Source organism: Tasmannia lanceolata, unplaced genomic scaffold (assembly GCF_043159265.1).
Source record: "Tasmannia lanceolata isolate RefF3 unplaced genomic scaffold, GAP_Taslan_0.1 ptg000011l, whole genome shotgun sequence".
Taxonomy (NCBI): Eukaryota; Viridiplantae; Streptophyta; class Magnoliopsida; order Canellales; family Winteraceae; genus Tasmannia; species Tasmannia lanceolata.
The window spans coordinates 18,667,191-18,694,344 of NW_027518688.1; the positions used below are offsets into that span (position 1 = coordinate 18,667,191).

The window sequence follows — 27,154 nt, forward strand, 5'->3', positions numbered from 1 at the left end:
TGAAAGCCTTATGATTTTTTTTTTGCTTCCATATTTTTCTATCTTGGTGTTTTTCACATTGAAAATTATTAAAAATTTCATAACAATATAAAAGCAAAATATATTGGGCAGAGACATTTTTGTGTGTGGTTATATTTATGTCTAATGTAATTTTAAAAAAAATATATAGGGAAAATCATTAAAAAAATGCAAAGTTTATGCTAAATTGTGAACAAAGGGTGGACATTTCAAATCTATAAAAAAGGGCTGTAGGTACGAAAATAGACCTTTTAGGATGAAAATACCCCCCTTGCTTTTTCCCACCAACTATGTAGGCTCTAATCCCTAAGCTATTTCACCTACCACCTTTTGCTTTTCTTTCTTCTTTCCCAAGCAAGTTCCAATGTGAGAAACAACCATTACCAATACTTGGGTTGATGAAAAACAGCCATTGCCAACGTAAAAAACGGCCATTGTTCTTTGGAAAAAAAATACCATTACTTACTAAACTAGGGCCGGCAACGGGGCGGGTCGGGTCGGGGCCGGATGTTGGGGTCCCCTACCTCTTCCCCTTTTGCGGGGAATTTACCCCCTCCCCTTCCCCTCCCCTCTGCGGGGATGGTGGGGAATCCCCCTCCCCTCCCGCAGGGAATATCTAATCCCCTTCCCCTCCCCGCATCCTTCGGGGACAAAATCCCCTCCCCGCCCCGCCCCAACATCACCCCCTCTTTAGTCATTGATACACTAATGCTGGGTGTCCCTAATCAACTTGATGCAATTTCAATATATAAAAATGTTATAAACTAACATACTTATAGACGAAGGAGATATATTTCTTACTCTTCAGAAGATAGCAAACCATCCCATAAGTTGGTCTATAACATACTTATAAACCATTGGTCCAAGACCACGGCGCTTTGATGATCCCAACCATCCCATAAGTTTTTAGATCAAGTGGTATCATAGCCACTTCGAGTACCCAACATCCAAACCCCATTTTGGATCATTAATTTTGGGAAATGTTATGAGCACTGCTGTATTCTGATGATCGCACTCCTGACTTTATTAAAAGTAAGGTATGGCCCGTACCATAGGATGATCCAAACCGTCCATTAGATGGTGCACACCCTAAATAAGTTGCGCCCAAAAAATCATTTCCTTAGGTTGATCCTAACCCTCCGATCTGTAGAGGTAATGAATGATCCTATTCCTCTATAGATCGGAGGGTTAGGATCAACCTATGGAAATGATTTTTAGGGCACAACCTATTTAGGATGTGCCCCATCTAATAATGGATGGTTTGGATCAGCGTATGGTGTGGGCCATACCATACTTTTAATAATAAAATGCAATTTATTTTGGCTATCGATGTTGGCACTACGATTTTTTGATAATTGCATACACTCAGCTTGTCTTTATTATTTCAACATCTGTCAAAAGGTTATTATAGTTCCCAAAATGCTCTCAGAAGCTAATTAAAAGGCAAAGACAAGCTAAGTTTATGTTTGGGGGAATCTTGTAGCCGATCCACAGAGTTTCTAGTAGTTTTCCTAAAAAAAAAACACTTAAAAATATACAAAAAAATGGCATTGATTAACGGGGCGGGGCGGGGACAACTCCATCCCCTTCCCCTCCCCTCACCAGGGAATTTTTAAAATCCCCTTCCCCTTCCCCTCTCAAATTGGGGATCCTCGCCCCAAACAGGGCGGGGCGGGGCGGATCCCCGCTTTTTCAGGTGAAATTGCCAGCCCTATACTCAACTACTTGGGTGATAAACATAGCTCCAAGTATGTCTAAATTATGGTTCCAAGAGTGGTACTTGTGATGGGGACATTCTAATAGTATGAAATTGGTTTTGAAACTGATCATGAGTGTTTTAAACCTTTGGAACCATTACATAGGCCCCGGAACCACTAGGGAACCATATTATAGTTGTTCCGAGGTGTTAAGTTGTTCGAAGAGTCTAAATTATGGTTCCAAGAGTGTTACTAGTGATTGGGAGATTATAATAGTATGAAATTGGTTTTAAAACTGATCATGAGTGTTTTAAACATTTTGGAAAAAATACATAGTCTCCGAAACCACTTGAGAACCATATTATAGTTGTTCCGAGGTGTTAAGTGGTTCTAAGAGTCTAAATTATGGTTTCAAGAGTGGTACTTGTGATGGGGACATTCTAATAGTATGAAATTGGTATTGAAACTGATCATGAGTGTCTTAAATCTTTCGGAACCATTACATAGGTTCCGGAACCACTTGTGAACTATATTATAGTTGTTCCGAGGTGTTAAGTGGTTCCAAGAGTCTAAATGATGATTCCAAGAGTGCTACTTGTGATTGGGACATTCTAATAGTATTTTGAAACTGAGCATGAATGTTTTAAACCTTTTGGAACCATTAGATAGGCTCTGGAACCACTTGGGAACTATATTATAGTTGTTCCGAGGTGTTAAGTGGTTCAAAGAGTCTAAATGATGGTTCCAAGAGTGCTACTTGTGATTGGGACATTCTAATAGTATTTTGAAACTGATCATGAGTGTTTTAAACCTTTTAGAACCATTACATAGGCTCCAGAACCACTTGGGAACCATATTATAGTTGTTCCGAGGTGTTAAGTGGTTCCAAGAGTCTAAATGATGGTTCCAAGAGTGCTACTTGTGATTGGGACATTCTAATAGTATGACATTGGTTTTGAAACTGATCATGAGTGTTTTAAACCTTTTGGAACCATTACATTGGCCCCGAAACTACTTTAGAACCATATTATAGTTGTTCTGAGGTGTTAAGCCGTTCTAAGAGTCTAAATTATGGTTCTAAGAGTGCTACTTGTGGTTCATGTATTCTAATAGTATGAAATTGGTTGTAAAAGTTCTCATGACTGAGTCATTGATTTTTTAAGCACATGGGAATTATTTTTTGCCATTTTCGAACTCGCTCGGAAGTCCGAATATAGTTTCGGAAGTCCGAATCGAACTTCCGAACCAAAAGTCCAAAGTCCAAAGGGAAACACTTGAATGGGGTATTCTTCTTGCTTTGATTCGGAAGTCTGAATCATTGTTCGGAAGTCCGACTCGAACTTCCGAACCGAATTTCGGAAGTCCGAACTGAGACAGAACAATGGGGTATCCCTCTGGCTTAAATTCGAAAGTTCGAATAATTGTTCGAAAGTCCGAGTCGGACTTCCAAACCAAAATTCAGAAGTCCGAATGGAGACAGTAGAATGGGTTATGCTTCTGGATTATATTCGGAAGTCCGAATAAATATTCAGAAGTCCGACGGGGACTTCTGAACCACGTTTTATACCCCGGAAGCACTAGGGAACCACATTTTATACCCTGGAACCACTAGGGAACCACATTTTATACCCAAGAACCACTAGGGAACCACATTTTATACCCAAGAACCACTAGGGAACCACATTTTATACCACGGAACCACTAGGGAACCACATTTTCTACCCCAGAACCACTAAGGAACCACATTTTATACCCCAGAACCACTAGGGAACCACATCTTATGCCACGGAACCACTAGGGAACCACATTTTATACCCCGAAACTATTAGGGAACCACATTTTATACCCCGAAACCACTAGGGAACCACATCTTATACCACAGAACCACTATGGAACCACATTTTATACTCCGGAACCACTAGGGAACGACATTTTCTACCCCGAAACCACTAGGGAACCACATTTTATACCCCAGAACCCCTAGCGAACCACATCTTATGCCACATAACCACACAAGGAAACCACATTTTATACCCCGGAACCACTAGGGAACCACGTCTTATACCCCGGAACCACTAGGGAACGACATTTTCTACCCCGGAACCACTAGGGAACCCCATTTTATATCCCGAAACCAATAGGGAACCACATTTTCTACCCCAGAACCGCTAGGGAACCACATTTTCTACGCCAGAACCACTAGGGAACCACATCTTATACCACGGAACCACTAGGGAACCACATTTTCTACCCCGGAACCATTAGGGAACCACATTTTATACCCCGGAACCACTAGAGAACCAGATTTTATACCCTGAAACCACTAGGGAATCACATTTTATACCCCGGAACCACTAGGGAGCCACATCTTATATCTCGAAACCACTAGGGAACCACATTTTATACCCCGGAACCACTAGGGAACCACATCTTATACCACAGAACCACTAGGGAACCACATTTTCTACCTCGGAACCACTAGTGAATGTCATTTTCTACCCCGGAACCACTAGGGAACCACATTTTATACCCCGGAACCAATAGGGAACCACATTTTATACCCCGGAACCACTAGGGAACCCTGCCTTAAACTCCGAGTCGGAAGTCCGAGCCAATGGTCGGACTTCCGAATGGAAGCCAGTAGAAATGACAAATCGACTGGTTTCCGTCGGAAATCCGAAGGTTGGTTGGGACTTCCGAGTCGGAAGTCCGAAACAAACGTTGGAAATCCGACGGAACCAGTAGAAACAGACCTTTATCACGTTGGCAATGGAGTTTTTTTTCCAAAACTACAATGGCAATGGAGCTTTATCACGTTGGAAATGGAGTTTTTTTTCAACACTACAATGGCAATGGAGCTTGGAAACGTTGGCAATGGAGTTTTTTTTTGGAAACTACAATGGCAATGGAGCTTGGATAGCTTGCCAATGGAGTTTTCACGTTGGAAAAGCTTAAGGAAGAAGAAAACAAAAATGTCAAATGGGTGGGTAGGTGAGAATACATAGGGATTAGAGCTCAAAAAGATGTGGGAAAAGCAAGGAGTATATTTGTCCTAAAACCCAAAATTTCGTACCTGACAGCCCCTCTTTTATAAATTTAAAATCCCTACCCTTTGTTCGCAATATAAGTAAAACTTTGCACTTTTTAAATAATTTTTCCAAAAATAAATTTATGTCTAATGTATTGTAGACACCCCATTTTGACCGTGCCATAAGTCTCTCATGTTTGGGCAAAATCCAGCCAAATCAATCAACTAGGGTCCCAAATTTCACTCCAAGCTATGTCAGGGTCCCACCAAGGTCCCTGCAAAATTTCATCGAAATCCGAGCGCGTTTGCCTAGCGAACGAACCGAAGAAATGTTGTAGTGCAAATTCAGAAAAGGGGGGTGAATTTATCCTGAACGGTGCTGATCCAAATCCGAATGGGACACGATTCCTTGGTATGCTTATCAATTTTTGCGCAACCGCGCGCCCATCAATTTTTTAGTGCAAATATCAGTTTCCATAAATATCTATAAATATGGGACGAGAGCTTCATTTAAGGGACTTTTCATTTTTTCGTTTCTATTTTCTAGACAGAGAAAATCCCGATTCAAGAGAGAGAAACCAGATCTCGCAAAACCCAAACCCCTTTTTCCGATCAGAATTATTTCTTCTCCGGCCAAAATCCCGGCAAGATCATGATCTCCGACAGTTTAATTTCCATTTAGATCTTGCCTTTGTTAGTTTTTCACAATCCGTTTACATTAGCAGATCTTACTTCATTAATCTCAAACCCATTTTTCCCTTATAAAAACCCTAAATCCGAGCATTTAGATCTTGCCTTTGTTAGTTTGTCACAATCCGTTTACATTAGCAGATCTTGCTTCATTAATCTCAAACCCATTTTTTCCCTTCTAAAAACTCTAAATCCGAGCTTATGAAACCCTAGATCCATCACCTTCTTCATCTTCTCCGACTAGTTGCCGACAAGATTCCGGCAAATCCGGTCATTTTTCTGGCATACCTCATCCATTTCATCTCTTGTTCTTCCCTAAATTGCAATTTTTCTTTTGTTCCATTTACTCAAACCATAAATGCCTAAACCCTAGCTCCGGCGAGATTGTTCCTACCGGCAGATCCGAACTTCCGGCCAGTCATAGGTTCCTTTTTCTTTATTATTCATCATAGCCGGCCAAATTTCGTCAAATGTTCGATCGAGTGGCAAATTCTTCAATTTCTTCGGAATCTCTCGAATTTGAGCAAGGAAAGCCTAAATCAATTCATCATACATAGAAATTTTGAAGAAAAGAGCAAAGGATCGAAAGAAGAAGATTTAGATTTGTTATTGTTGTTCGGATCGAGTGATCTCTATTATCCTTTGAGAAGAGCAAGAAGAAGAAGATCAAATTTTCTACTCCGGCAAGATTGTATGTTCTGTTTTGGCGATCTGAGTTTGATTAGAGAGAAGGAAAGTAAAGAGCAAGAGGAAAATAACATCATTGTCCAAGAAAGGTATGCTATTTTTTTTGTTCTATTCTTTCTATGATTTTTTTTTTTTTTGCAATTTCTGGTTGTTTATTGGTTGCTCTTCTGTGCTCTCTTAATTTTAGTTGTACTAATTTCTTAAGTCTTGATTAATTCCATTGATTTCTTTTAGATCTGTGATTTTAATCTCAAAGTATGGAGCTAATTAGGTTTTTAACCTGCATGTAGTTAAATTCCCTGTTTTATATGGTGTGACCAGTTGAGATTTTCATTTGTTTTGCCTTATTTAAATTGTCATGAAATCAAGTTATGACAACTACCTGCCTGTAGTATTTGTTGTTTGGGATTTTCTTCTTTGCTGATTAATAATATGCTTGTAATTTGGCTTTGAGATTATGGATGTTAGTATTTCTTGTAGTTGGAAACTTAATTCCATTGTTTAGATCATCCAAAAATGCAGACTGATTTTTTTTATCACAAATAATGTGGTTCAGCCATTTTTTGGCCATCAAACAAGATGAGCCTATTACATAGGATTGGTAAATAATGAGGATATGTTTTGTTTGGGTCAATTTCATGGCTTTAAGAGGCTCTCTATTTTGTTAGTATTGACCTTGTTGTGTTTCGACAATTACACTTTCTAGTCTAGTTTATTTTCCTTTTCAATATTTGGTTTACAAAAGCTTCTGTTTGGTGTATAAATAGTGCTGTAGTTTCAAATATTATTCAAATTTTCAGGATTAGATGGCTAGAAATAATGCTTTATTTGTACATTTATGCATTATCAGTAATATCATTTGAGTGTGTTTCTTTGAGTCAGCTGTTACTCATAATTTGCTTCATTTCCTTCAATTCAATAGTATATTTTCAATAGATTCGACTGGATTGTGAAAGTTGTCACAGGTTATTCATTTGACATTGTGATTGTATAGAAATTAATTGTGATGTAAGCTTTATTGTACATAAGGTTCAAATATTCTGGTGAAAATATTTTAATCAGGTAATTCATTTACTGTTGATAAGATCATTCATACTATAATCTTGTACTTATAGAAGATTTATTTTTTAGATGATCATGTTCATTCAATTCATATAGTTTCTCTATTATGAAAAGTTTTCTAATATATCTTGCATAAACATCAGGTGTTGTATGATTGCATATTTCATTGGATAGAATATTCTAAAAAAAATTGATCACAATCTGTGGTAAAATGAAAAATATCATTATTGTTCTCTTGTCTGACTAAATTATATGAATTCCCTCGGGTCATATCTGTAAGTTTTAGTTATGCTTGGTGTTATTATGATGAAGTAACATATATGTACAAATTTCCATGTTCTTCGCAACACATAATTCAAGGATCATGAATTTTGAATAATATATACATACATACATATATATATATATATACACCCATACAGAGATTTCTGAGTTGTATACTATAGTGTAAATTTTTTTTCCAATTGCCAATTTCTCACATCTGTTTGTATCGAATGTTTGAAACTTTAAGATAGTGCTATCATATATGTTGGAGTACTATTTTCCACGCCACATTACTGTGAAAATCGTACATAATTTATATGTTCTGTCGTAATCTTGATCAATTCGATGTAGATAAGAGGAAGTGTAGACCCCGATCCGAGAGAGGCGGGGGACGAGCCCCCACGAGAAAGTCTCTCTAGATCATCCACGTGAATGAAGAGCTCTACCAAGGAACTCTCGAAAGAAGTGCATCTCATAGCATGAGTGGCGATATAAGGTGAGATACCTCTCGATTCGGGGACTAGCCCAGATTCGAGGCGTACCTTAAACAAAAGAAGAGTCGTCATCCAAGGAAGTGGGCCCTGAATCCCATACTATGCTCTGCTGCAATGGATAACCAGAGATATAAAAGAAGGTTCGTGCCTGGTTACGAATTTTGAAGGTCCGAAGAGCAACTCATCCGCCCAAGTGCAAACACCTGGTCTCTTATGCCATTTACTTATTGATTTTGAAGAGTTTTCAGGCGAAAGTCATGTGAAATGGGAACACATCTCCGAGAAGACGTCTATCTAATCATGCATGTCTCGGAAGAATAATAAGCACACATAAAAGAAATGAAATAAGTGTCACCTGAGAATAACTAGGTTATGAATATCATACCTAATTGGTGTCTAAGTTTTGGTGTGCAAACACATGCATGCTACAACTAAAAGTATAGGATCTGTACATGAAAGTAAGAAAACACAACAAAACACACAACACAATTCAACTCTATACACAACTCGACAAGACAAATCCTAAAACTCTAATGCAATACTTGACTCGGACCAGAATGGCCATTCACCCTGGCTGCTCTAGATATCCCGGCCTCGGGAAGAATCAGAATCAACGTAGGTCGATGACCTATTCTAAACTACGATGCCTAACCATCTAGAACCACTATCCTAGACTCGATCCACTTGACTCGACTGATTTTTAAAGTTTTTTGTACGATTGCTTAAATTCAAGTGAATTGTAATTTTGAGGACTCTCTATATGCCTTAACTAATGCGAGTTGATTAGCCTTAAGCTAATACAGGTGGGCCCTATATCCTATGTGTATCTAGGCTGTGCAACCTAATGAAAACCATGGGCTGACTATATGCTTCGTAGTCTAGCCATCAGTTCGACTAAATGTCTAACCGATCAACTTCAGGACTCCTAACTCTAGGGACACTCACATGACAGGACACACCATATCAATACAAATCAGGACAGCCTCCTAACTCTAAAACACCCAAAATATCTAGGACAGACTCCTAACTCTAGGGGAAGAACTCTTTGAAAAAGGTTTTTAAATATTTTTGCATTTTTTGAAGGTTTGAAATGCTTATTTTAAAAGGTTTGGCTAGACTTGGGATATGGATCCCAAGCTGCACTACGTACCTCGTGGAAGAAGATCAAGCCAACGTAGTTCGGAATAGAAAATCCTAACTATTCTCCTAAATGACTCAAGATTTTTGAGATGATTTGGATTTTTCAGATATTTTGATGTTTTTGAAATTTCTGAATGTTTTTTAGTTTTTGACACAAGAGGACAGAATCCTATCATCATAAGGGTGTGATAGACTCATGATATCCCGCAAAGGTTGGACAACATCCTATGTTTTGTGGGGGAATTTGACAGAATCATGACTCTGCAAGGGTTGGACAACATCCTATACCTTGCAAGAACGGATAAAAGTCACATGACTTGATGAGAGGTTGGACAGAATCCTAACCCCTATGATGATAGAACAGACTCCTGAAATAAGGATTGACTCTCTAGCTAAGGACAGACTCATATATGAAAGGACTGACTCCTAATGCACAACCCCAAGAGGGGAGTGCAAATGAGACTAGGCTAGTCTCCTAAACAAAAATGAGATAAAAAGGGTGTTAGCGAGATTAGGCAAATCTCATAAACTCTGAGAACATTATGACCAATGAGACAAAGCCTGTCTCCAAAAGGTTCGACTTTTCCGCTGAGACATAGCTTGTCTCCCTAAAAGGTAAGCTTTCTATGAGACAAAGCATGTCTCTCTAAAGGGTGTGGCATTTCTACACGAGACATAGCTTGTCTCCTAAAAGGGTTTGATCTTTCTGTTGAGACATAGCTTGTCTTTCTAGATGGTGGGCTCTAGATGACTCTTTCATTGCCCTTGCAATGATAAGGCTCCTAAGGTTTAAGGGTATCTAAAAGACTGGGACAGTCTTAAAAATAAATGAGGGGAGTACTAATTGGACTAAGCGAGTCCCCTATCGATGGGCTTGGGCTAACGCCTTCATCGCCCTTCTTACTATGATAAAGAGGATTTAATGACTAAAGGTGTTTAAAAGACTGAACCAGTCTCAGAAGAGAAACCACACCAATTCTCCTTGCATTTCAAAGTTTAAGGGTTGTCAAAATCCTAACAGTACTCATAAAGGCAATTCTCATGAACCAAATAAGGAAATGGTGTCTACATTACCATGCTTCATTCCTTCAACCTAAAGCTTGCATTCAAGTATTTGAGTATCTGTCAAAACTATTATTTTAATCACCTAAGGAAGTTTCATAAACCAAAGGCAGCCAAACATACAATCACCAAGCATGATTAGATAAATAGCACTTTCTATCAAAACATTCCAAAATGACTATGACAACATAACTGCCCACATTTTATCATATACACTAACCTTTCCAAACTAAAAATACCTTTTGCTTCATTCCTTATTAATAGAACAGGATGAGTTAAAATATCTTAAACATCATAATAATATTAATATTACATGCACCATAATCTAAAAATGTTACATTCATCGAATTCATCCGGCTGCTAATATTAAAAAAAAAGAAGCTATTACTATCAAAATGGTCAGGGTTGTTTGTAAAAAAAAGAAAGAAGGCAAAGGGGTAAAGGCTGCTATTATATAAAAAACGAAAAGGGCTGCCATTATCAAAGTGAAATGGTGGCTTTCCATATCAAAAGAATATGAGGGCTGTTACTATTAAGGGTGTGAGGGCTGCCCATATCAAAAGAGGTGAGGGATGTTAATATTAAAGTGAAAGGGCTACCTGTTATCAAAATGGTGAGGTGTCTGCCAATATTAAAGTGAGAGGGCTGCCATTATCAAAATGGTGAGGTGGCTACCAATATTAAAATGAGAGGGCTGATATTATAAAAAAGGTGAGGTGGCTGCCAATACAAAGGAGGTGAGGGCTGCCATTCAACAATACTAACCCTTCTCTCACTAAGTAGTTAAGTAATGGTGGTTACAAAAGGGCAATTCAAGATGACATGCCTGACTTCTACTATACATGAAGTGGTGATATCTTCGATGAAACTTATTAAAATAACTAATTCTCATATGAGAAAATCATGTCTAAAAAATGCCATTTCAGTTCTAAACAGTGAGCTTAAAATAGATATGATGCATTAATACCAAGGCACAAAGGACCGTGTGGTGCCAAACAATTTAGCAACTTAACAAACACAAATCCAAAGTAAAGGGTGAGGTGTTGTAGTAAAGTCTTGTAGGTAACCAAAGGCAAAATGATCAATAACAAGTGTCATTTTTAAGAGATTTGATCCCATTTGTTAGCACAAGGTTACGTGGATTCAATTTAGGAATGGCAACATATAAAATCAATAATGACAAGTGTTTAATTACCTTGACTCAACTACCCCATACAAGTGACAACCAAAACACATGCAGTAAGGCTTAATTAATTAATTTTCTTGTTTCTGCATATTTATGAGCTACTCATTATCATAGAGAATTTCTTAGTTATTCAGCCATAAAACCAATGATAGCTACAAATCAGAAAGTTGAGGTTTTACTCGAATATTGTATTTTCTAAATTTTAAACCAACAGTGACAAGAGTGATTGATTTTCCAAATACACTTCAGAAAATGATTAAAACTCTGTAAATCTCTTTACTAAAATTTTAGAATCCGTTTATTTTTTCAATATTCATCTACTGAAATTCTAGAAAATATTGGATGCTCTGTTCTAGCTAACAAATTCATACTCTAAACCAAAATTTACAGAAACGAACACTAATACCTCTATCTGATCACAATAATGATAAGAAAAATAATATACTCACTTCAACTCAGAATAAAATATCATCTAGATGAACATACCTGTATTCTTCTTTCCTCTTTTGAAACTTCTATTTGTCAGCCAAAATTGCAGAAAATTCCAGCAATAAAATCACGATTATGATGAATCTCATAAATACAAGAAATCTGAACCGTATAAAACCAGATCTGTGTAGTTATAAGCTTCGTTCAGACAACAGTGAATAAATCTAGCAAAAATCGAGCAATCAAAATGGTAATAGTGATGAATCTAAGCTTTTTAGCTAAGGTTAGGGTTTCTAAACTAAGTTCAAAGGTTTTAAAGGCAATTAGGGTTGTTGAAAATGGAAAAATGCAAAACTAGGACTTCTGTGGAGAATCTGTGCAAGAAAAGAAAAAAAGAAAACAAAGCTAGAAAGAGAAGAAGAGCCGGTCTTGTTGAAATAAAATATTCTCCCGGAGCTCCGGCCAACACACCGGAGAAGGTTGATCAGAGAAGAAAGGGGGAAAAGATTAAGGTTTGCAATGAGGGTTTGAAAGTTTTGGATCTTTGATTCAAAGGACAAAGCATCAAAATGATGCCGACATTGGCCGAAGTTACAACGTAGTGGCCGGAGAAGATGACCGGACAAATGAAAATATCACATAGAACTCTAATTCTCTCTCTCTCTCTCTCTCTCTAAAGAGTATCGTCTTCTGAAAATGAAGGTTAAGATGGTATTTATAGGATAAAAGGGATGTTGATATTGCCACAACTGGAATTGATGGGCATGCGGTTGCACGGATTTTTGATAAGGTGCGCGGTTGATCGTGTCTTGTTCTGCCCCAGGCCGTGACCCTTCCAGGATAATTCACCCCCCTTTTCCGATTTACACTACGGACACTCTCCCATCTCGTTCGCTAGGCAAACGCGCTCGGAATTCGACGAAATTTTGTAGGGACCTAGATGGGATCCTAAGCTAGCTTGGTATGAAATTTGATGCCCTAATTCATTCATTTGATGGGGTATATATATTTACGCAAAGCCAATTAGGGCTCGGTCAAAATGGGGTGTCTACAGGAAGACATAAAACTTGCCTGTTTAGCATTAATAGAATGGGATTACTTAGTTCAAAACATGAGATATTATTCATGCATCCCATAATAATAGGTATCATATGAAATCTACATCGCTTTTTTACTTTTATCAATGGGATTTGGATTTGGAAAAAGGGATTTAGACGTACTATTTGTTGTCGATTTAAATCCCATTTTGTTGATTGTGACACAAAATTTTTTGTTTCATCTTACTATAAGCAGTAGTATTCATTTGGCATTAATATCATTGATTTTATAGATAATGTGTAAATTAATTCTCACATTGGATAATAATACTATTGGTTTGAAGTATATAAATGTAAAAATCTGTTCTTGTTAAGAGTACTAATACTTTTAGCTTTGGTTAATGGCGTGTAAGGTTATAATAGTATATTCAATGTTCTTATTCAACGGTTAAAATAAATCAGTTATGCTCTTTATAAGGTTGTTAACATGACTGTGTTTTGATAGATGATATTAATCATGAATGATTTGTTGAGATGCTAATTTTTTAGGCTATGGAATTAGAGATAATAATATTATAAGTACCTAATTCATTAAATGTCAGTTGAAATCATAATATCCTTAGTTCGTTATGCAGGGGCGATGAAGGCGCTAGCCCAAGCCCATCCTTACGGGACCTGCTCGATCCAAATATCATTCCCCTCCTTTTATTTAAAAGACTTGCCAAAGTCTTTTAGACATGTATACCTTTAGATAGAACCCCATTCACTGCAAAGGCGATGAAGGCGTTAGCCCAAGCCCATCCTTTAAGGAGGACTTGCATAGTCCCCAATAGCATTTCCCTCCCTTTTCTCTCTTATAGAAGACTAGCTCAGTCTTTTAGTTATATATTTCTTTAGACATTAGCTCCCTTTAATTCAAGGGCAATGAAAGAACCATCTAAAACTCCCTTAGGGAGACAATCTGTGTCTCAGCAGAGAGTCATACCCTTTCAGGAGACAAACTATGTCTCGTGTAGAAATGTCGCACACTTTGGAGATGTGTTTTGTCTCATTGGTAAGTCTGCCCCTTAGAAGACGACTCGAGTCTCACAAGTAGTTGTACCCTCATGAGAAGACCAACTTGGTCTATTAGTTTGCCTCTCCTTGCATCATTGCATGGGCAATGATAAGGATACTTGGAGCCCACCTCTGTGTCTATGAGACTTGCCCAGTCTCACTAGCACCCTCCTTTATCTCCTCATTTTTTAGGAGACTAGCCTAGTCTCATTAGCACTCCCCTCTTAGGGTTGTGCACTAGGAGTCAGTCCTTTCGTATATGAGTCAGTTTTTAGCTAGAGAGTCCGTCCTTAGTTAGAGAGTCATTCTTTAGCATAGGAGTCAGTTCTTCATTCTTTCAGGAGTCTGTCCTATCATCGTAGCGGTTAAGATTCTGTCCAACCCCTCATCAAGTGATGTGATCTTATCCACTCCTGCAAGGTATAGGATGTTGTCTAACCCTTGCAGAGTCGTGATTCTGTTCAATTCCCCCGCAAAGCATAGGATGCTGTCCAACCTTTGCGGGATATCAGAAGTCTGTCCTACCCTTTTGATGATAGGATTCTGTCCTTTTATGTCAAAAACATTAAAAAAACATCTGAAAAACCAAAATTCTCAAACTCTTGAGTCATTGGAGTGTAATTAGGAAAGTCTGTTCCGAACTACGTTGGCTTGATCCCTTTTCCACAGGGTATGTAGAGCAGCTTGGGATTCATATCCCAAGTCCAGCCAAACCTTTAAAAATGAACATTTCAAAATTTTCAAAAATACAAAACTTCTTCAAAACCTTTTCAAAAAGATCTTCCCCTAGAGTTAGGAGTCTGTCCTAGATATTTAGGGTGTTTTAGAGTTAGGAGGCTGTCCTATTTGTGTTGATATACTGTGTCTTGTCGTGTGAGTGTCCCTAGAGTTAGGAGGCCTCGAGTCCTGGTCGGTTAGACATTTAGTTGAACCGATGGCTAGACGAGGAAGCATATAGTCAGCCCATGGTTTTCTTTAGGATGCACAGCCTAGTTACACATAGGATGTAGAGCCCACCTGCATTAGCTTAAGGCTAATCAACTTGCATTAGTTAGGGCATATAGAGCGTCCTAAAAATTACAATTCACATGAACTTAAGCAATTGTACAAAAAGCTTTAAAAATCAGTCGAGTCTAGTTGATCGAGTCTAGGATAGCGGTTCTAGATGGTTAGGCATCGTAGTTTAGAATAGGTCATCGAACTACGTTGATTCTGATTTTTCTCGAGGCCGGGATACGTAGAGCAGCCAGGGTAAATGGCCATTCTGGTCCGAGTCAAGTATTGCATTAGAGTTTTAGGATTTGTCTTGTCGAGTCGTGTACAGAGTTGAATTGTGTTGTGTGTTTTGTTGTGTTTTCTTACTTTCATGTACAGATCCTATACTTTTAGCTGTAGCATGCATGTGTTTGCACACCAGAACTTAGACACCAATTAGGTATGACATTCATAACCTAGTTATTCTCAGGTGACACTTATTTCATTTCTTTTATGTGTGCTTATTATTCTTCCGAGACATGCATGATTAGATAGACGTCTTCTCGGAGATATGTGTTCCCATTTCACATGACTTTCGTCCAAAAACTCTTCAAAATCAATAAGTAAATGGCATAAGAGACCAGGTGTTTGCACTTGGGCGGATGAGGTGCTCTTCAGACCTTCCAAATTCGTAACCAGGCACGAATCTTCTTTTATATCTCTGGTTATCCGTTGCAACAGAGCATAGTATGAGATTCAGGGCCCACTTCCTTGGATGGCGACTCTTCTTTTGTTTAAGGTACTCCTCGAATCTGGGCTAGTCCCCGAATCGAGAGGTATCTCACCTTATATCGCCACTCATGCTGTGAGAGGCACTTCTTTTGAGAGTTCCTTGGTAGAGCTCTCCATTCACGTGGATGATCTAGAGAGAAACCCTGTCGTGGGAGCTCGTCCCCCGCCTCTCTCGGATCGGGGTCCACATGTATATATTTAGGGATTTATTGGATATATTTTTCATGGAGTTAAGGGCCTCTTTGGGTACCTCTTAAAATTATATGTATATACAAATTTACGTGGAAATAGTTTTTAAGGTAAATATCACTTTCCAAATAATGGAAATAATAGTTCTAGAAATGATATTGCTAATGGCTTCCAAAAGTCCTTTCAAGTTTGCAAATAAGATTGACCTCGAATAATCTTTTTTGCAAATAAAGACCAATTATGGTGGCATCCAAACCAACCCTAAGGGACCGTTTGGTAACGCGGATTTTAGAATCTTGAATTTCATCAAAATCATGAATGGGAGACACAAGAAAAATGAGACTAGCAGTCATTTTCTGATTTCTCGCCCTTCTTTCCGACAGCAAGAGAGCGGATGACCATCCCATGTTTCCAGGTTTTAGAAATCTCAGGATGGGAGAGAGATTTCTGAAACTTGGATTTCTTATTTAAAATCCAAGAAACGTTGTCCGGACAGCATACAACAGCTTGATCATGAACCCTCTTTTAAACTGTTTCGAAACTAAAACCTGGATTCTAAAATTTGCGTATCCAAACGGCCCCTAAACCTTGTGGCTTTGTTTGGATTGTTGGATTCAGAAATAAGAATCGACATCCGATTCTAATTCCCCTATAAAGGGAATGAAAAAAATTAATATAAAAGTTTAATTTAAAAAATGTCAGAAAATTTTGATTTCAACCAGGGCACTCAGAGTACCACCTCTTGAAATTGGGAAACTTATTCTAGCATTGTTTCCCCATTAATTTCACCCCGGAGTCATTTTCATCCCTGATTCCATTCATTTTTTTTTAACCAAATGTTGGAATTGGATGGAATCAAAATAGGGTGCCGATCCCAGTGCCTAATTCAAGCTATCCAAACATACATGATTCCTTACAAATGGAAAATGATATCCATTCCACTTGTTTAAAAAATGGCACTCTTATCTATATTAGCATTTTTCTAATTACCTGTTAAATGCTCCTACAATCACCAAAATGATATCAACAACCAATCAACAAAGTGTTAAATAAATTAAGGAGTTCAATGATCAAAACAAGGGAGTGTGGAAATCATCTCCCTTCGCAAATTAGGGATAGTTAAAATCCCCAAGTTAGGAAACAAATTGAGAAAAGATATCATTACATATATCATTACCTTGGCTTTGAGGATAGATCCATCAGCTAAATGCACTAGTTTTAAGTTCCCTGCTTCCTCAATAGAAACCACCTTGGAGCCAAACCTGACGGTTCCAGGTGGAAGCTCCCTTACAAGGGTTTCAAGCAACAGTTTCCTTCTCACACAACGGACTTCATGTTCTCCACTGCATCATCCGAAAATTCCGCAAAAAAAATCACTTCCAATGTCAGAAAATGGAAATTCTACAAGAAAATATTTAATTTCTCACTCTCTTTTATTTAAAATGACACCCCTCTCTTTATTTGCACTTTCGTAATTAGCTCTTCAAAGGAAAATACATTTCCCACACAACAGAAAATTAGAAAAAATGTTTAACAAAGGAGTGACATTATCAAAGAAAGACAATGGGTATAATGTCCCTTAGGGGCCGGGGTTACTTGCATAATCGTATTGGACTTCGTGGAACTCTAGGGGATTTGAGGTGTAACGCATTAATCTCAGCAAACTTATGGCTTCCACATCAAAATCCCGAGTTAGTCGGGAGGTCTGGGATTTAGCCCAAAATCCCATTCTCTTGTAAAAAACACTCACTAGAGAATCCTTCTCAAATTGACCGATATACCCTATCTCATGAAAAACAACGAAAAAAATAGTAAAAAATAGAAAACTTATAAAAAGGAAAAAAACCATAAAATACTCATGAAACATGACCATAATAACCTTATCTCATGGAAAAATGATAAAAAAATGGTAAATAGGAAAAATTCCTAAAAAGGAAACAATCCTTGTAGTTCATCTATTCTCTTTGTAAGTAAATTGGGAAATGATATTTCATCTCCCTTTCTAAGCATTTCCTTTTGTCTTTAATGCAGCTATTCCTGGAGAAGACAAACAAAAGATTTTGGAGAAGTTGGAAATTAAAGGGAGTGGAAATATCATTTCCTCTTTAAGTAAATTACTTGACTCACCATTTCCCACTGGCCTTAAATGACATTTGAGCAGTAGTAACACCACTAGGCATAGAGACAGCAACTAATCTGAAAAATCAAGCTCATGATCTTTGACTTAGTATCTTAAAGCAATGAACAAACGATACAAAGAAGAACATTTTCGAAAGCATTTTTTACCCTTGAAGCTTGATATGTTGCTGACGGAGAGAATCGCCAATACCCAAAGCATCCAAGGCTTTCCATGCATTGGTCCAAGTCAAAAACGAGAACCCAGTAGTCCTCAAGCTCTCTGAAGATTCCAGAACCAAGCTTTGTAAACCCATTCTGCCAAAAAAAAGATAGTGGAATTTCAAATAAGAACACCATTAAATTGATTTCTTAGAAGCAAAAAAAGGAAGACAGAAATCAGAGAAGTGATTTTATCATGCCTGTGAAGTCCTAGTGAGGTGGCAAGACCAGCTATCCCTGCACCCACAATTACAATATCTGCAATGACCTCCATTTTCGAGAGAGAGAGAGAGAGAGAAGAGGAATATAAATAGGACAAAAATCAGTAGTGGGAGAAGAATAAGGAGGGTGAGAGATTACCTAATTTGGTTAATCTAGTAGTGGGAGAAGAATAAGGAGGGTGAGAGATTACCTAATTTGGTTAATCTAGTAGTGGGAGAAGAATAAGGAGGGTGAGAGATTACCTAATTTGGTTTATCTAGTAGTGGGAGAAGAATAAGGAGGGTGAGAGATTAACTAATTTGAATTTTATTTCGATTTTGAAACGTTATTCATGCAAAAAATATTAGTTTGTATTAGTAAGAAGAGAAAAAGTAAGCATAGAGTAAGCACACACGCTATACATGTGATTCATGCAAAAAATATGGGCCATGATTTTTTCACCCCCCCCCCCCCGCTGTAGGACTGATGCGCCCCACTTTTAACATGATTTGAGGTCAAAAAGCATTAAAGTTGACCACTATTTGAGGTTTGTTCTTTCCACCACCAACTGCTTAAAACTTGACATATTCAACCTGTTTGAACAGGATACCTAAACCAGGATCTTTCATTTTGGAAAGTATACACCCCTTCCTTTCAGTGACAGACAACTTTTTGACCTTGAAAGAAAACAAATATGAATGAGGAATAGACTTCCAAGGACTTTATCAAAGAAAATGTACATTATTCAAGGGACTCAACTCACTTTTGATTCACCTTTAGATAAAATGTGTTATTTTTTATGGTAAGGTCAGCCACCCTCGGAGTAATTTCGAAAACTATGTCAAGAGGATCTAGTTTCCTCCATCAGGATTTCCGTCATGGTTATTACCCCCTTCGGATTGTTCCGTCTTAATGCCCATAGTTTAGAAAAGTATCAAAGCAAGTCTTGCAGACACTACTCGGATTCTGGGATTCTTCCCTATTTGAGAATGCTTCTCCGTCTCCTTGATTTCTCTCTTCAAAAGAAGTCACAACTCAAACTTTGAAAATTCTGCATAACTGAAGAACTCCTTCGGTATCTCATCAATTCTCTCTTCATGGGAATTCTTTGCCTCTGACTAGATTGCCTCTTCAAAATTTCAATCCAGCAGACCGCTACCCTTACTTTGCATAAGCCAATCCCTTTGCTTAATGGCTTAGCAAGAAAACAACTTTCACCTTTCTCTAGGCCGCCCTTTCGGGTTTTTAACCTAGTGGGTCTTCAGACTCTTGTTCTTTTCTTTTCTTTCTATTTTTATTTTAAATTGCCTTGAACCTTTGCTTGTTTCACCAGAAGGACTTTCTAGGTAGGCTAGGGTTAAAAAAGGTTAGATATCAAAAGTTCATACGATTTGGACCGAATCTGGTCTAGCCAGACTTCCTACGTACCCCAAAATGGAAGATCAGGTCCACGTAGTTCACTATGGGGTTAAACAAAGAATGGTTTAGCTTTTTAGCTTCAAAATTTTGAAATGGAGATAATTTAGCTTTTATCCCCAAGGTTGACCGAATCTGAATTAATCAGACGCCTACGTACCCCTGAAGAGGTGGGGATCAGGTCATAACGTAGTTCAAACCCTCTAAAAAAAAAATGCTCCTGGTTTATAATATGGTTAGAAGAAAATGGTTTGATTTGACTTTTTGCCCAAAGGGTTTGCAAATAGATTTTATGACTTTAGGATCTTGGCTATAAAGGTTCAAATGTTCAAGGATGGTCTCCTGGTGTTTTAACTTGCAAGCTTTTAAATGCTAAGGTTCAAAGACTTTGAATTTTTTTTTTATCGGGGAGTCTGGCGGTATTTGTAGGCAAGACTTCAACCATAATGCTCATCTTCATCTCAGAAATCTCGAATTCATGTTCAAAATTCTACAACTCTCATTTGTCTCCAAATGTTTAAAGACGATTCTCATATTCAATCTACTCATTGACTCTATCATCTGGGTCTTCGATACTCCTAAGGAGTTGTTGCAGGAACTCATTCCCTTCTCTTTTTTTTTGTTTCTCTCACTTTTTTTTATACATTAGAAATGTCCATACGCTTGAGATGTTACGACTCGGAATCTCATTGAATATACGTAGCCCAAGTGTTTCTTTTCTTTAGGGCTCAAATCTGCGACTTCATTTTCTGAAAGTCTTCTCTCAATATCTTATCAGCTCCACTGGATGTCTGATGCTTCACTCTCTAAAATTTTCACTTTCAACTTGATGTCTAAAGATGGTGGAGCACTGTCTTGCATCACACCAGGGCATTCACCCGGTTTATCCTTGTATGATCAAACAAGACTTCCTTGAACCCTTCTAAATAGGTTTATCAATTCTTCACGCTCCTCGGGAGATAAAGTTTTGCCAATGCATCTTTCTCGAGTTTCGGATTTCGATGCCACTATCGATAGCTTCGATTTATTCTTCAAGTGGCTATGCTAGACGCTCTTCCTCTCATTTGACCTTTTCAGATCTGGAGGGGAATTTCGTCTGCAATCTCATCCAAGAGGGTGTCTTTAGTTATTTAAATATTAAATCTAAGAGTGAATCATAGAACATCAAAAATTCGAAACGAACAACTTTATTGAATTGAAGACTCTTAAGTACATCAGTAACTCTTTTTTTTTTTACGCACCTCAATGGGCTCTACATTGAACTTGACAAAGGATGTAAACTATAGAATCTGAATGAACACGACTGACAAACATGACACACATCCTTCTTTTTTTCTTTTTTTTTTTTAACATTAACATAGTAGGACTTACCAACTCAGAGAGAAGAAAGTTGATACAAACTCAATGAAAGACAAACCTTAACAACACAGGACATTTTTTTTTTTCGATACTGATGAACTGGCACTGAAAATATATGAGTAGTACACCTTCTTCCATGATGTCAATGGCTAGGGGTTCAACCCTGGTGTAGGTCCTGTTGACCCGGCTTCAAGCTGATCTTCAATAATTGGCATCGGTAACGATCTCGCTGGCATATAACTACCTCCTGACATTTCTAACTCTGACATTCCCAAATTTGCAGCCGAAGTACCTCCTAGTTCAAATGTGGGATGAATGATGACGGAAGGATCTTCAAAAGGCTCAACCGTCGAGTTAGCTTTAGCAACATCTGGAGAAATATCAACACGTCTAGGTGAAGGATTCTGAGTAGCATTAAACCCGGGCCAAATGGGACGGTCCCTATCTATGAGATCCTGGATCGCAAATTTGAGGGAGTGACAACGATTGGTGATGTGACCAGGGCCTTGGTAATATTCACAGAATTTGTCCTTGTTGTAGAACCTTGGAAGAACCTTAGGAGGTGGCTTCTGAGCCATGAGTTTCAACTGTCCATCCTTAACAAGTTTTCGGAGAATGACCGCTGGAGGTTTCGGTAATGGAGTGAACTTCTTCTTAGGCTTCTGTGCTAGTTTTTCATCTCCTTGATCAGACTTCTGCATGACAGGTTGAGGTGCTTGATGAGATGACTCAATAATGTTGATCTTCTTAGAATCAGCAATTGATTTGCTATCGTTCCTTGGATTCTTCACGCTTTGGTGATCAATGGTCAATTCTTCAATTTCTTTAACACGTTCTTTCATTTTTCCTACCGAAATAGGAGATGGGAGACACTTCTCTTCGACATGTTGCTTGCCCTTGGAATTATCAATATGTGATACCGGGACCGAGATAGGAATAGGGATCATAGGAGACAGCGTCTTAACCTCGTCAACAAATTCTTTCTCCTTTCCTACGACAGTAGGAGGTGTAAAACACTTCTCTTCAATAGGTTGTTCTTCTTCAGAATCACCAATATGTGCTATCACGGCCTTGATAGGATCAAGGGTCACAGGAAGATGATTTTGGACTACAGAGTCCTCAGAAATCACGAATTTTCCATCATCTTTTATTTTCAAAAATACCACTTCCTCCTTCACACTGGACATTTCTTTAGATACATCCTTCAGAAATTCTACCACTTCAGAAATTACGAATTTTCCATCATCTTTTGTTTTCAGAAGGGCCACCTCTTCCTTCACATTGGACACTTCTCTAGATACTTCCTTCAGAACTTCTATTACTCCCGCCAGGATGTCCATAGGTACAGCCATTTTATCTGGGTAAAATGAAAGGAAACTGGTGCAGCAGATGGGTGAGGTCAAGTAGGTCAGACTCCTGTCATGGAATTGACAAAAACTGATTTTGTATGAGGCAATCTCATGAAAATGATATACACAAGTTGAAACAAGAGATAATACAAACGCATCTCTCCCTTGGATAAAACTAACAGCAGAACTGTAAGAAGGATCATGGTAGGGTAAGCACATGACTTATCAATAATCCTAAGGGATAGCGATCACACTGAAAATGAGTTGAGTAAAATCCGGCAGCATGACGACCTTAAAAAGGATCGTGGTAAAGTAAACTCATGGCTTATCAATAACTCTGAAAAGGTAGCGATCATGCTCAAAGTGTTTATATAAAATTCGGCAGCATGACGGCTTTATAAGGTGATCCCCACAACTCAACATAAGGGTAAATGAATAGAAACTCAGTAATGTAGGACTCTCAGCAAGGATACTTGCACTCAAATAATGATAGCAAGATAAGCACATAATCGGTAAGCGGAATAAGGTCACCACGGAGATATAATCACATGAAGGACTGACCATGAATGACGACGCTTGGTCATGGGTTGGATTTGCGACCAAAAGATATATCATGGCTATAGAGACATCGGACAAGCCATCGACCAGATCTGAGACACAACAAAAGAATGGATATACAATCAAAAGGGCAGCAAGTAGACTGTGGCCATGAGAGTGACAAGTACAGGCCACCCGTCAGGTGAATCTGAAAGAATGTAAATATAATTGATTAAACCAGGAATCTCCCACTAAAAATGGGTCCTAATCTAATCAACCGACGGAATCATATACAAACAAGAGATATGTACAATCCGAGGACGAGATGACAGATTATGGTTTCAACAATGGCAAGGGAAATGCCACCAACCAAATCAAGAGAATGTAGATAGGATGAATTAGACCAGGAATACCCACTGAAAATGGGTCCTAATCTAGACAATCAACTCAACAAATGGTGTAGGTACAAGAAGGTAACTACAAATCGACTCAGCAAATAAGTCATGTACAAAGGAACGACACAACTGTACACTCGAGAGGCAAAAGGCAGACCATGGTCAGAATAACGATAGAGGAAAATTACTGACCAGGTCTGAAGGCTGGGGAATGAAACAATGTGGCTAATGGATAGAGCAGAAAACTTCATTGATAGACAGGCCCTGGTCTAACAGCTAGCAAGGAATGATTAGGTTCACAAATTTTAAATGAAACGGATAACGAGGAATCGAGAAATAGATCATGGTCATAAAAGGTGGTGAACAAGAACCATCGGTCTGACCCAAGACTGAAATAGTGAACAAACTCTAATTAGCGATAATAGATCAGAAAATCTCTGTAGAAAGCAGGCCCCGATTTGACAGCCGACAAAATGGATATAAATCCGAGATACAGGAATAATCATATGATAAAGATGATAGGGTACACTGCGATCTGGATGATGACCAAGCAAGAGCAAGAGTCATCGACCGGGTCTGAAAGAATGGTATGACTGAAATAGATAAAGAAGCCTTATTCGAAAGGATAAGCCATAATCTAAGAATAATACACTATACACACATATATATACATATATATACACCCTAACCAGGAGCACCAGCCCTAATCTATCTAACGGAGTCGAGAAAGTCTCGACTCGCGACAGACCAGTGAATGTACTAGGACCGTGCTGTAGCCACGCAAGGTGAGCTACCATAGTCTACAAATGGGATAAGGCTCCTAACTCTAGGCTTCACATGTGTAAGCAGCACATATGTTCGTCCCTATATGCAAACAAGGCGACAATGCAATATATAGAAGGGGTACCGTTGAGAGGTCCACCTGCCCGAGTGCATAGTTACTTGTACACTGTGACATAGAGTCCAGTGTACGAACTATGTCCGTTTTACACACGAAGTGTCCAGGTGCTGAGTATACTACTGGTGCGGTGGCACTAGAAGGCGGGTATAGCCCTCACGGCTCCTACTCATAGTATCTCGAATAGGTCATCTGATAGTATATCCACAGCAAACCATAGCAGAAAGTAACCACAAAACAGATAATATATGCATGGATGAAAGTGGTGTGTCAACCCTTGTTTTAATTACGCACTTATTTGGTGCCCTTGGATTCTAACGACAGAGTTCCCATTTAACTTGATTTTCACCCAAATTTCTCCAAAAATAATAAAAATGGCATTTTTACAGAGTTAGGCAATGTTTCAAGAACTCCCCAGCAGAGTCGCTAGCCTGTGGACCCCGATCCGAGGATGATGAGGAAACGGGTCCCTAACACCCTCTGGATCTCCACAGCGAGAAGGAGAGCTCTACCGAGGAACTCTCGAAACTGTTGCCACCCTCACAGCATAGCATGAGTGGCGATATAAAAAGAAAGAGATACATCCTGATCCGGACCCAGGGCTCGAAACCAAGATATAACTAAAAATAACTCAGAGTCGCCATCCATGGATACACCATGGAACCAAAACAAATGCTCTGTCTGCAACAGATAACCAGAGATACAAAAGGTCCTTGCCTGATTACGAATGGGGAAGGTCCGAAGAGCACCCCCAATTCGTCCGAGTGCGAACACTTGGTCTCTTATGCCATTTATTATTAACCTTGAAGAGTTTCGGGCGAAAATCATATGAAATGGGAACAATCCTCAGGAGTCGTCTACCTAAATATGCATTTCCTGAGGATAAAGTAATAAACATGCACAAAACAAAATGAAAGATGTGTCACATAAGCATAGCTAGGTTATGAGTGACATACCTAACTGGTGTCTAAGTTCTGATGAACAAACACATACATGCTACAGCTAAAGGTATAGGTCTGCACAAGAAAGTAAGAAAACACAACAAAATATACAATATAACAACACAACAAATCCTAAGACTCTAAACAATTTAGCCCGAGTCCTCGGATGGTCTGGTATTCATCCAAAGAAGCCTACGTATCCCCGCCTCCACGAGAACCAAGGCAACGTAGTTCTTCGCGCATATTCTAGGCTATGATGCCTAAGACACCTAGACCTCTATCTTAGACTCGATCTAAAAGATCGAACTAGTTATTAAAGCTTCTTGAATGATTATTTAAATTCCAGTGAATTGTAGATTTTAGGACACCCTATATGCCCTAACTAAATGCAGGTTTAGCCCTAAGCTAATGCAGGTGGTTTCTACAACCTATGTGTAACTAGGCTGCGTTTCCTAAGGAAAACAATGGGATCACTAACGCATCTTATTCTAGCCAACTGACCGGACGGAGGCGCTCCTATAACTCTGGACAAACCCCTAACTCTAAAACAAACACAAACAAGCACACAACAAATCAAAGACAAATCCCCTAACTCTAAAAGAAACCCTCTATCTATGAGAAACTCCTAACTCTAAAGGAAGAGCTTTTTGAAAACACGGTTTTAAAGAAAAAGGGTTAAAGTATATTTATTTACAAAGTTTGGCTGGACTTGGGATGAAGATCCCAAGCTGCACTACGTACCTCATGGAAGAGGATCAAGCCAACGTAGTTCGAAAACGAACTTTCCTAACTAAAACCTAGCACTCCAAATGATTTAAGGGTTTTAATGTTTTTCAAATATTTTTAAAGTTTTCAAATGTTTTTGAAGTGCTTTTATATTTTTGACGTTTAAAAAGTGTGTTAACATCCTTTCGGCTAAAGGGGATCCGAGAGAAGAGCTTCTATACCCACCATATCACGGTAGAGTATTAAAGAGGGAAACGGGATCCCTAAAGCCTTGGGGGAAAGAAGACAAACGAGGGAACTAAAATTCTGATATGAGAAAAATAATCTCAAAGAGATGACCAAAAGCTGACGAGGCTCAGCCAGTATCTAAAAGAGGCGAGTTCTAACCTGCGAGGGAAAACCCTAAATAAACGAGAGATGAAAAACCTCTAACCCAAAGGGTAAACTTCTAAACAAAAGGGGACAGATAAAAACTCTATAAGAAGATCTATTAAACGATCAGTCACTTAGGAAGGGTCCTAACTAGTTAAACACTCTAAGAGGAGGGAATCCCTCATCCTGCGAAAACTCTAAGGCGGGAAGGGAAGAGATTGGCTCAAGAAACGCTTCATCGTCGCCACCTAAACCCGAGAGAAGTGTTCCCAAAATTCGGTGAAATCCCGAAACTCGAAAAGGATCCCGAGGAACGCACAAAGAACAATCCCGAAAAGAAAGGAAACCCCTCAAACCCTGTAAGAAGCGATGGGATAAAAGACTGACATGAAGAACCAAGGGTTGGCTCAAGAGGTTGTCGTCCGTCATAGTCTGGCACGAGAGGAAGATCCAAGAAAAAAATGAAGGAGATATCAAGCGCTAGAAACCAATCCTAACTCCAATGAGAATTCCGAAGACAATAGGAGACTCTAAGAGTCAGAAGTGAAGCCCGAGTATTCGTCCAAACACATCGTGATGATAACAGTACTCTTCGCTCTTTGTCCAAGTTTTTGTACGACATCAGGAGGGAAAAATAATCTTATACACCCCATTTCGATTCTCAGCCTACTCATTAACAATTACCATTCCATCTCACCTTCTCATGTAAAACGGGACATAGAAATTGTGACGACGCAAGCATTCCAATTGAATGACCCATTTAGACAACTATTAGGATCGAATAATCAAAGTCGCAGGGCATGTGTAACTATGAAGA

The 27,154-nt window shown here is 38.7% G+C and overlaps 1 protein-coding gene across 4 annotated transcripts in view; it reads right to left on the bottom strand.

Annotated features, from left to right (window-relative positions):
- The window catches only part of LOC143886540 (monooxygenase 2-like), a 32,580-nt gene that overhangs the window by 4,238 nt on the left and 1,188 nt on the right, over positions 1–27,154 (bottom strand). For 2 of the 4 annotated variants that reach the window (XM_077390553.1, XM_077390552.1), the window contains exons 1-4: positions 18,344–18,417; positions 18,093–18,239; positions 17,934–18,002; positions 16,984–17,149 (exon numbers count right to left, since the gene is read on the bottom strand). In XM_077390553.1, coding sequence (XP_077246668.1) covers positions 16,984–17,149; positions 17,934–18,002; positions 18,093–18,239; positions 18,344–18,417 — 456 coding nt within the window. Of the gene's footprint in view, positions 1–16,983; positions 17,150–17,933; positions 18,003–18,092; positions 18,240–18,343; positions 18,418–27,154 lie in introns of those variants that run through there. The other 2 variants (XM_077390555.1, XM_077390554.1) reach the window with 2 other exon arrangements.